Source organism: Limulus polyphemus, unplaced genomic scaffold (assembly GCF_000517525.1).
Source record: "Limulus polyphemus unplaced genomic scaffold, Limulus_polyphemus-2.1.2 Scaffold389, whole genome shotgun sequence".
Lineage (NCBI taxonomy): Eukaryota > Metazoa > Arthropoda > Merostomata > Xiphosura > Limulidae > Limulus > Limulus polyphemus.
Window position 1 is genome coordinate 476,220 of NW_013665999.1, and position 12,772 is coordinate 488,991.

The 12,772-nt window shown below is 30.6% G+C and overlaps 1 protein-coding gene across 1 annotated transcript in view; it reads right to left on the reverse strand.

Moving 5' to 3' along the window:
- Positions 1 to 7,199: 7,199 nt before the first annotated feature.
- LOC106457901 (flotillin-1-like) overlaps positions 7,200 to 12,772 on the reverse strand; it is a 42,153-nt gene continuing 36,580 nt past the window's right edge. Inside the window, exons 11-12 of the mRNA XM_013917349.2 lie at positions 9,650 to 9,814; positions 7,200 to 9,214 (exon numbers count right to left, since the gene is read on the reverse strand). Of these exons, the coding sequence (XP_013772803.1) occupies positions 9,185 to 9,214; positions 9,650 to 9,814 (195 nt within the window). The 3' untranslated portion in view covers positions 7,200 to 9,184. The remainder of the gene's footprint in view (positions 9,215 to 9,649; positions 9,815 to 12,772) is intronic.

Here is a 12,772-nt window from a genome sequence, read left to right on the forward strand (position 1 = left end):
TAAATTAGGGACGGCTCGCGCAGATAGCCCTCATGTAGCTTTGCGCGATATTCAAAATAAACAAACGCTAAATTACATTTATTTGCAAGCTTTTGGCCCTCTTACAGAAACCTTCATCGCTTGTCCGTGCATAATTCTATATATTAACTTACCTACACTGCGAGTCTTAAAAAACAATAATAAACCACAGCTGTCTTCAGGACCAAAGTACATCGTCTAAAGTTGTATTATTCTAAATAGTCTATATGTGTGGCTTCTTTCGTTCTGTTCCATTCATCAGGTTTTGGTTTGGTTTGTTTTGAATATCGCGCAAAGCTACATGAGGGTTATCTGCGCTAGCCGTTCCTAATTTAGCAGTGTAAGACTAGAGGGAAGGCAGCTAGTCATCATCACCCACCGCCAACTCTTGGGCTACTCTTTTACCAACGAATAGTGGGATTGACCGTCACATTATAACGTTCCTACTGCTAAAAGGGCGAGCATGTTTGGTGCGACATGAATTCGAACCCGCGACCTTGAGATTGCGAGTCGAGTGCCCTAACCACCTGGCCATTCGTCTAAAGTACCTAGCAATGTAAAATTTGAAGAACAGGTTAAATACTTCAAAGGAGATAAAAAAACAATATTTTTTTACTTTATAAAACACATAGTTAGGATCATGATATTATGATGGCAAAATGAATAATCAAATTAAATTTAAAAGGGAAATCGGATTGCATAGAATGACCGACAATCAAGTTTAGCGAATACTTTAAACATTTAAGTATGTCGAAAATTTAATATCGTGCATAAAAGGTAACGGATGTACAGATAAATATAAGTTGCTTTCTCATTCTCGCTGCGAAAGTCAAACATTCGGGTTCTCGGTTGGAATGTTTCTTCCATGATGTTAAGATATAAGAAATTATATAATACAAAACTACTTCAGATTTTTTATAATTATATATACTTGAAAATCATACTAGGTTCATATGTTTTGTGGCACACAACTTTGTCTACAGCTTACGAAGTATGTTATATATACATATTGCGGTAAATTTAACGCATAACCATCTTATACTCAAAGTTTTATTTGTCCACCACTCTTGCAAAAACAAATTCTTGATGTATCTAAATTATGTCTTATATATTGCCAGAATGTTATTTTCTCATCCCTAATTTGTTTTTCGCACCACTAAATATTGCTTGAAGTTGATGTCAATTATGTTTTCCAAAATTTAATTGAAAACAATGCATCATGAACATTTTATTTTTAAACTGGATGTAGAAACAATTGACACTTCAAAGGACAACCACAAAAATAGAATAATATTAGTACGTGTACTATGAACAGTATTTTAAATGTTAGATCTTTTGGAAATTGTTCACAATCTATACAATATTGAAATAAAGTAATTTTACCATGTAATATTAAGATCTAACACAATGATTTTACCGATTTTATCTAGCTACTTGTAATTCTATCACTAGGAATATTTATCTAGCTATACGTGGGTCTAATACTGTGATTTTATCTAACTACTTGAAAATCTAACACTATAATTTTATCTAGCTACTTGTAATTCTAGTACTGGGAATATTTATCTAGCTATACGTGGGTCTAATACTGTGATTTTATCTAACTACTTGAAAATCTAACACTATAATTTTATCTAGCTACTTGTAATTCTATCACTAGGAATATTTATCTAGTTATACGTGGGTCTAATAATGTGATTTTATCTAACTACTTGTAATTCTAATACTGGGAATATTTATCTAGCTACTTGTAATTCTAATACTGGGAATATTTATCTAGCTACTTGTATTTTCACATTCAGTTTAACAAAATAAACATTTTTTGGCCAACTATATTGTTGTAATCACTTTAGTACTATTTTAAACTTTCAACAAAATATAAATATGATGGCAAACTAATTGTTACGTTATTTGTAAATCCCCTGGCAACTCACCAGTAACATTCGAAGTTCATTACCAGAATGGACAGAATGCAGATAGTGTAAATAGTTTAGCACTAAGAAAATGGCAACAACAGCTACTTGTTTATAAGATACTAATTCTTATTTCATTCTATTTTAATCATGACATTTACAATATTTCCACATATAAAAAAGAAAATATTTCAGACACACACATTCATTAGTTTATCACATGAAACATGGCAAACTATACAGCTCAACATTTATTGAAAATGTATACAGCTAATTTTTAAAATTTGAAGCAAAGGCATATAAACTCCTTTAAATTTATGGAACAATAATATCCTTAGAACACTTAATAATAATATGATAGAAGAAAATTTTAACATGCATGATCTATCTACTATCTTTTCTTTAAAACATCTTGAAATACACAATAATAAACTGGCATTAAAACATACTAATACAAACCGCTCCTTAATACTTTTAAATGGGTCTCCTTTTATCCTAAATAAACAATAGCAGATGTAATACACTATAAATTTCTTTTGAAATAAACTATGACAATGTTTTGGGCCAAAGCCCTTCATCACATGTTACCTAGAGTAGATATAAGAACTAAATGAGAAACAAATTCAAATGGCAATAACAGAATATAGAAACATTACATTAATTGTTAGAAAAACACTTTTGTGTAGGCTAAGCAAACATTTCTAGATTATGCATCCACTGGTGTTGGGTGAGCATCTATCAAGCAAGGTGCATAATTGAAAACCCATGTTAAAACTGTTCCTGTTTTGTAACCATCTGGTTGCATCTTCAACCCTATGTTACTGATTGAATTCCTGACCATGATGTTGCTGAACACCTTGACTCTTTTTAACCTTGTGACTTTGATGAACCTCTTAACAAACTTGAAGCTTGCAGTTCAATGTATTGCTGATACATATGTAGCATTGTTGGCATTTAAGTGTCTCTCTTTTTAACCTTGATGGTTTAATGCATCTAACATATTTGTTTTTCATTTAGTTTTTCTAACAATTTTAGGCACTATCTGATGAAGGTCCTTGGTCCAAACTGTTGTCATTATTTCAAAATAAATTTACAATGTTATCCATCTACTGTTGTTTATTTTTTACAATATCATACTATCTATGCAGATCTTTTTCAGCTTTTTATTCATCTTATAAATTTTATCAGACGTTAAAACCGTCATTTAGGTTAGTCACTGATAAATACTAAAATATAATTAATGTTCTAACTACACATTCAATGGAGCAAAGTATTATGAAACTTCATGCATGCTACAAAACAATGTACACTTTATCTAACAGAAAAGGCTCATGCAATGCTTCACAAAGAATAGGCTATAAACAACCAGTTACTAACAATTAAGTATAGACTATTTATTAGTAACATATTTAATGTTACTGCAAAACTTCAAGAATAAAAATCACAACTTACATCAGCACTACAGTGTGTTTATCAATTACTGTTTATTTCCTAAAAGTGTGATAATAGTTTCTACTTTACTACTAGCTTTTCCTACATAAAATGGACAGAAAGCAGTTAGATGTAACTATTTCTGAATAATAATTATTATTCTGTCAATAAAAAAAACATTTTGAGCATTTCCATCATAACTGTTATGATTAAACATGACTCTGATTGATTTTGCTCGAAACCAATTCTCTAACATAAGAGTGACATGGCAAAAAGAAAACTACATATGAATTTGTATCATTTTCCTTCAAGATCCTGTACAGTTTTTATATTCTTGGAAATATATGAAATTCAGATGTATAATTTTGACAAACCGATAAGCTTCATTGAAATTCCTGTAAGAACCAGATACATAACTGTTATACCACTATTTACAAATTAGCTATCCATATTTCTTTGCTTCAAAGACAATGTTTTAGACAGAACAGTTATGATTGCAAATGAATGTATTTATTAAGGAATCTGATCATGACCAAGGAAAGCAGAATGAAGGCAATTATTCAAAGTATTTTTACCTAAAAATGTAGAGTAATAATCTTCTAGATACTTGGTTACATCACAAGAACTTTAAACTTGATACTTTACCAGTTATAAGGTGAAAAAACCTCTCAAGACCCACTGAAAACTGAAAGGTAATTGTTAGATTTTTGAACTTCATCCTACCAGGATATACTTTTTAATGGTAAATTTAATACTATCTAGCCTAATCTCATATATTAAGCAATGCTTTTTAAACATTTTGAAAGCAAGTGTTCAACTTGTGTTTGATACTCAGGTGTGTTTGTTAGATAACACTTTTATTCAGAAGAACTTCTACAGCAAGTAGATTTCTATGGACAGTTATTTTGTTGTTCTTGTTAAGACCATTAGAAATTTAAGACAAGAAATTGTGCTTTTTGGAGTGCTATTTGATTCCTACTCAATTTTCTGTGGATTACCATTATTTCTTAAAAACTTTCTATCTAATCTAAAAAAATAGAGATAGCAATAAGTGGTTCAACTCAGAGAAAGCTTCATTGAGAATACTGGATATTCCAGGCATGGTGTCTGACATTTTTAGATAAAATTGATACCTGATATTCTAGACATGTTAATTATTAGTAATTTTTCATACTTTATAATTTCATTACAAAGATACCTAAAATAATGGTTTTTGGCATACCTATAATGTTTACCATTTAGTGGCACTTTCAAGTTTTTTAATACAAAAAGAAAAAGTAACTGGTAATAATTTTAATGTTAGAAAATTGATGGAAAACTTATTTTGGTTATTAGAAATCCATTTGTCCAAGTAAACTTTAGGAAACAGCACAAATACTGCAAGCTCACATTGTATGCTGGTAAACTTCACACACATCTCAGTCAGAAAGGTGACCCCCTTCTGTTTCAAGCACTCAACAAATATACCCTAAAGTTTTTCTTCATTACCCATTCAAGCCGTCTCCAGCCATTATTAGTCTCAAAGTGGGTTCCTCGTCATCGAATACCCTTGTTTAGCTGAATCTTTGAGGTCTTGTAGTTTAGAGCTTTTAAGTGTATTCAATAATAATGTTGAAAGTTTATTGAAGTCATGGTCTTCTAAAAGTGAAATAATTACCAAGAAAACTTCCTTTGAATCATGTGAATTGTACACAAGTTACTTAAGATGTGATAGTGAGCATGTGTAAATAAACTCAACGAGTCATATCAATCACTAGGTAATGTGATTTATGTCCTAAGCCAACAGGGACAACATGAACAAGAGCATTTTAGCATGCACATTTTATGTTTTACACAATCAGTCAGATTAATAATGACTTAATGAAGTGCTACTAATATGCAAGTTTAATAATATGCAAACAATAGTAAAAATAAAATATATTTTTCAACAAACTACAACAGTATTAGTATTAAATGTCCATAACAAAAAAACCTGAATCTAGTCCAACAGAACATTATGAAGTCCAAACAGTAATGTGATTAAAAAGCTTGTCATGTTTAAAAACATAAAAATCAGTGTAAAATCTGAAGAAACTTCAACATTACCAACCATAGGTTAAAAAATTAACAATCAACAACAAATTTAAAGCAGTCAACAACCAATAATAAATATTGCATAATAGATATAAAGAACTGCTAAAACTATAAATTAGTGAATACAATCAATACACTTGCTGACTGATATATTTATCTATATATCTTTAGACCATTTTAGAATGATATTCACATCATTCTAAAGAGTGCTGATTTTATTACATTGTTTATATAAAGCATTTTCTCTTTGGTGCATCGCAAAATGAAAACTTTGTAACAAAATAAATTTTTGTTATGATAATATGATAATGCCCAACAGGAACTGAACTCTTCTAAGAATAGTTCCCATTGATGAAGATTTATAAAAAAAAAATGATTAGTTAAGTTTTTTTATTTTTTAGGACTCAAGACTGATCTTGAGCAAGTGGAAGGTGGGGTCCCAAGGATATGGGCCTGACAAAAAAAAGGCAGTTTTTAAAGTACTATGCACATTTAAGTTTGGAGATTTAAACAAATCTCAGATTGATGAAAATCTATCAAATTGATAGTTGGTAACAGTGGTGCAGTACATTTTTTTTGGCAGCTTTATAATTGAAAACTTTTTGTTTAATAGAAAACCCATCATGTTACTTCCCCTTTAGCCACATATATTTATACAGACAATGTATGGATACAACAAAGATACATACTGTATTACATTTTAAGTATATATATGCAGAATAACACGAACAACAGATGGGAATTTATGAATATCTAAAAATGGACAGCTTATTTATTGATTTAAAAAAAAACAACTTAAGATATTAAAAATATACACAGAAAAACAAGAACAAAAGTACTTCTTATCACACATTGTCTGTCTTCTTCATGATGTTGCAAAGGATGTAATAAGAATACTCATGTAATTACAGAACCAAATTCATATACTTTTAGGGAAGCTAGTAGTGAAGATATGCAATTTGTATGTAGTTTGTAGTATGATAGAAAAATGTGAAACTAACTAAAATAAAATAAATTAAAAGCTGGTAAACTGTGGGAAATGGCAGGAATTTAGTTTTTGTATGCAAATGATACAATAGCTAATAATGACTTTCAGAAGTCAGAAACAGTACTAGAAGGGCCAGAAATAGTGGATTTAATTGTAATAAGCAGGTTCTATTAAGTAACAGGCTTCAGCCTTTCACTAATGCAAGTGAGGAACTAGGTAAGGTAAGGAAAACAAAAGGAATAGATAAGGATGGAAATGAAAAACATGATTCTTTAGTACAGCATGTGAATAGGATAGTATGTGGGGTAAATAGGGAGAACATAATTATATTATACTATTCAGGGATGGGGTGGGGGATATAAGGAGCTAATTGATAAAGTAAAATATATTGATATAGACATTTAAAGAAAAGGTACTGTAAGCAATACTGCCAAGACTGAATTGTGGGGATAAAATCATAAGTATGTCACCAGGGATAAATGTTAGGCTTAGATTAATATGTAAGAATAAGCAGGTTGGCTGATTGGATTTGTGGGATCAGTTAAGTAAATATTCGAGATAGACATGTTCCTTAAAGAAATAAAAAATGTTGTCTGTAAGTAAAAGACAATGTTGATTCACAAAGGGTACAAAGGATAAAATAAATAAAAGCATTAAAATGTAAGAAGTTTAAATTGACTGGTATGATGGGAGATTTAAAAAATTGTAGAAGATCAAGAGAGATAGTGAAACAGAAAATTAGGAAATCAAAAACAGTATATGAAAAAAGGTTGGCTGAAAATGTAAGAATCAGTAAGTGAGGATTTCTTTAAATACATTAAGGGTAAGCAAAATGTTAGGATGGGAGTAGGATCTTAGAAGGATGATACAGGAAAGCTAATATCTGATTAAAATGAGATGTATAGGGTATTAAATTTTACTTTTTTCTTTAACTTTTACAAATGAAAATTTCTCCAATATTTTTCATCCTAAACAGTTGCTAGATGGAAACAAAACGAAACAAGATGATTAAATTAATTCTAAGCTCATTAAGAAAAAATTGGAAAATTTAAAGAATGATAAAGTTCCTAAGGCAGATAATATTTTCCCAAGGGTTTTGAATGAGGATAAGGATTAGCTATATGAGCCACTTATTACTATTTTTTTGTAAATCACTGAAGAGTGGGCAGATGCTAGAATACTGGACGTTGGTGAATGATACTCCTCTTTCCAAATAGGTGATAAAAAGTGTCCCAGTAATTATAAATCTATTAGTTTTACATTAGTGGTGGGAAAAGTTTTGAAAGCCTGATAAAAGCTGTCTTGCAAAGTGATTTAACAAAACATTTTGTTGGTTAGTCAGTATGATTTCACTATGGGAAAATCTCTCCTTATTAATCTTTTGACATTCTTCAAAGAGGTTAATATTTACTACCCGAATTTTCAGAAAGCATTTAACAAGATGCCACATAAAAGCTTACTAAAAAAATATCTGTGTATATGTGGGGGATAGGTCAGTTCACTGAATAGAAAACTGGCTGGATGGAAGAAAGCAGAGGGTTGTTATAAATGAAATTGAGTCAAACTGGATTAATTCGAGGTGTTTAAAATTGTTAGGGGAACTGATAGTATTGATGCAACACCTTTTTTTGTATCTAATAGTGAGAATGGTAAGACAAGAGGACAAAAATATAAATTTTGGCAGGGTAGAAGTCACCTTCAACTAAGACAGTCTTATTTTTCTTACAGGATGGTTAAAGATTGTGGTTTAAGATAGTTAAAGGGAGGACTTGATAAATATTTGAATGATAAGGGCTGGTTTTGAGTGTCTTATTTTTATTCCAAAGTCTAGTTTAGTGGATGGGATGGCCTAGATGGACCAAAGATCCCATGCTGTCCTTAAATTATATGTATTCTGAGTATCATTGATATTTTGGTAAGGAACATGTGAACATTGAAAAAGTTATACATGAACAACTCCTGTGCCACATAAGCATTCAAATTTATATCATATGAAAATTACATATCATTTATCCTTTCTATGACAGTCTACAAGTATTTTAAAAAGGGGAAGGTTTCAGGAAAAAGAATTCAGATTAAATAACTATTGAAATGTGTTGAAGTATTGTAAAAATAATAAAGTAGCTACCATGAAGTGATTACAGAAATACAAAACAATTAAGTGCTTTGGGTTTCAGGTGTGATCCATGTTAAAGATTACCAAAAATGGTTAAGTTACAGATGAATACTGAGGATGTCCTTCTCCTTGAAGATACATTATACAATAGTGTCAAAGGAAGAACAATAGTAATGTAGTCCTGTTTAAGGAAGGATACCTGCCAATAGAAAATGTCAGGAATGTAGTTTTGTTTGAACCACGTAGATACTCAGAATGGTTGTGTTCCCATGTAAGCTAACACTGGATACTGAAGAAAATACTTATGAGAAGTGGTGAGATACTTAAAAAAATTGTTAAGAGTTAATTAAAACTAAACTTATGTATCAAATGATGAAAAATAACAACATAAAACAGTTTAGGAATGTAAGCCTCAGACTGTATGCTAATCTTCCATCGTGTTATTTAAAAACTATGAGTATAACCAAACAATATACTGATTATAACCTGAAAACATTGGTACAGTTAACTGATCTGAGCTTTAATTCACAAAGCATATAAACATTTTATGCTTCAGTTATATTAAAATATTTCTGTGGTCTGAAATATATGTAGCACAAAGAAATCAGAGCCAAAACACCAATCTTTTACTTGTCTTCATTCAATTCACACTGAAGTTTGAGTAGCCCTCAATGACTGAAAAGGAGAGAATAAACTTTCAGGATCATTGACATATACATAAAACATATCCATTGTTAAGTTGATTGTTTTTTAATTCAAACAATTACAGTACACTTAGGTACAGCACTAATAAGTCACTTTCTAGTCCTGTTTCTTTATCAAATGCCACGGTCACTCAATGTATCTTTAGGTCTGTATTAGTAAAACTATTATTAAAAACTGATGTCATATTCTCAGTCAGTCATTGAAATCACTAAAATGCAAAATTTCATACTCCTCCCATATTTCTCAAACTACCCATATATGTAGCAAAATCCAGGTAATTCTTATCATGTCACACCACAAGAAAAAAAATAAAGAGATAAAATGTATACAAAGAATGATGTTATACTCTGATAATCACACTGGATTAAACAAATGGTTCAGCTCATAGTTCTGTAATATACTTACACTGTTAATACTAATTCCAGTTAACTGAGTGACCATATCTGGCACCTTTCCCATAATATCCAAAATGTCTCCAGTCAGCTTATTGGCTCCTACTTCTCCATTTCCTGATGAAACCATCACAACACGTTTACACTGTGAAAGTGGAGCTGCTACTTCAGCTGCTATCTAAAAAGTGTTTAGACACTTACTTCTTAATAAGAAATATTAAAAAATAAAATTTATAGGTCAGAAATATAATTTACTATTACGTCTTCCAAGTAGGATACAAGAAAGAGATCTTCAGCTTTATTTCTTTATAGATATAAACACTGCAAACAATTTTGAGCACCTCATGCTCAGTTAAAGTTTAGTGAACAACTAGAACCCCAGGATTATATTTTGCCTAAGTGTGGCAATACAAAAACTGCAAAAAAATAATTTAGTATGACAACATAAACATTTATACAGAAGCACATAGGTATCTATGTGCAATACATGCAAACAAAAAATTACAGTAACTTATAACAAATTTTGACCAACCTCGCAACTGCCAGGTAACCGTGAAACTATACATACTATAATTTGTAGTGTAGTAAGTGTATCTTCATAAAATTTGGCAAGATTTTAGTAACATTATAAGCCTTTTGTACAGAAAAAATCAGTTTTTTTAATTAAGCATTTTTGCTAAAAATATGTCTTTGAACTTATGTAGTCAGAATGTGACTTAGACTCTACCCAGCCTGAGTGCAAAGCGATTTTCATGTTAAGATTAAAAAGACTTTTTCCAATTTATAGTTTTAAAATTTTATTTGGACAACCTCTAACACCTCCTAAATGAATATCAAAAGTTACTTTCAAGAAAACTTTGTACTTTATCTGTCATTTTCTCTACCCTAACACTATCTGTTAAAAATCATGAAATGCATACTTTGACCTAACTACATTCAGAGGATTAACAGTCTTGAGCAGTCATACTAAATTTGGAATTGTTCTATTCTCACAAAATATAATAAGATGGAAAGCAGGGGCAATTGAAAATGCAAAAATACCATACAGAAGTACTCAAATAGGGTCATTTCTAAACTAAAAAATTCCCCCAACTATCAAAATTGTAATTTTTATATATTGTAATCTATTTTTATTCTCAAGTGACATTGCACTCCATAAGTAAAAACAAGTAAAGAAAAAAACTTTTCAAAAAAGGATGTAAATATAGGGATGGCTAATATCAATCCTTACATCCCTTGTTTGTATTTCTTTTTGATGGATTGATATTGGCCATCCCTAAGTTTACTTCCCTTTTTGAAAAGTTTTTCTTTACATGTTTGCTTGTTTTTTGTAATGCAATGTTTCAATAGATGTAGGAAGGTTGTATTTATAACCAAGTTTATATACATTGAGGTTCCTACTATAATATTTACTGTTTATCTATTATTGGCTGGTAATTCCTTTTTCACCCTGTACTAAGCTTTTTAAAGGCACACCAAACGTCTGAAAAAAGGCAACTTCCAGGGGTAACAATAACATCATTTACACTAGAATTATGATTATATTTTTTAGTCACTACTAATTGCTAATAATACTAATAAAGTGGATACTCCATTTGAAACTATGTCACCTCAGTGAAACTGGTTGACACTATTGTTTTGGTTTTGAGAGAAAGAAGAACAAGAAATTCAAACTTTTTGCTAAGATATTTACAAGACATTGCCAGAACATGTGACTCAGTCACTACATACCTGATGTCAGAAAAAATTGTAGGTTCAATAAATATTGATACAAAATGATAAAAACCCTATAACCCGAATGCTTTTAAAAGGTGGACCTTTCTTCTTCAGGGGCAAATGTAGATATTGTTATAAAATTAAACACTGTACAGTATTGTAAAATTCTGATGACCTATTGAGGAGATATTCAAAATACCATTTTGATAAAGAACAATCCAAGCCATCCCTACAAAAACAGTGATACAGCCTGCCTGATAATCATAAATGTAGCCTCCATAGCTGAAAAAATGCTAGAGATCAAGAAACCATAAAACTTAATACTGATATAAAGAAAAGACTTATTGCAGTTTCTTAACCAAAATCATATGTTTTAGAAAAATTACAGTCTGTTAAACTTGAATTTACCAATATGTAGACAAAAATAACCAAACACAATGGTATCCATCAAATCTTCCATACTTCGTGTATTATAATAACACATAGCAATATTAGCTTCCAATCAAAACAAGCTATACCTACTTAGATCAAAACTAAAAATTAACTCAGTAATGATTATAACTAATCAAATATACTTTTCTTACATTATTATTTACAAAGAATTAATTACACAGGCCTTCATAAAAGTTGTTTTGGTTTAGTAATGGATTTTCCATAATTTAGCTACGCAGGTTTCAAAAATAATATTCATTTTTTTCTATCACGTAAGGGTTTTTTACAAAGAAAAAAAACTCTTACTTAGATCAAATTATTATTTTGTTTACCACGATGAAAGTTTTTTTATTATTATGTTTGTTAACAAAAATACAAGCAAACTGAAGAAAAGGTAAGAACATTGATGTCAAATGAATATGCATCCTCATTCATCCTGATTTGTTTTGTGAAATCGACGTCTTTTAGTCATAAAAACTGTGTTGTGGTCTTTCTTTTATGTACTGCATCTAGAGCATCTCATTTCAATGACCAGCAGTAATCAGTCATCATGTTCCATCTTCCCTGATACCTCCTCTCCATTTCCCTGATGTCTTGATGAAACCTTTCCCCTTGTTCTTCACTGAGAGCACCGAGATTTTCATGGAAATTGTCAATATGTGAGTGTAAGAAATGAACTTTCAAGCTCATAGTACAACCCAACTCTTTGAATTTATTGTAATTTTTCATAATTTGGGTCCTTGTTGCTTCCTAAAAATTGGTCAATAAAATCTTTAAAGGCAATCCATGCTTCTTTTTCAACTTTCCTCATTGTCCTTTCGAAATGTTAATCTGAAGTCAATTTCTTAATCTGAGGCTCAACAAAAATTCCTTCTTTGAGTTTCACTTCTGAAAGAGCTAGGAATTACACATATAGATACTTGAAACAGTTGCCATCTTTGTCTAAGACCTTTACAAACTACTTCACCAAGCCCAGTTTTATGTGAAG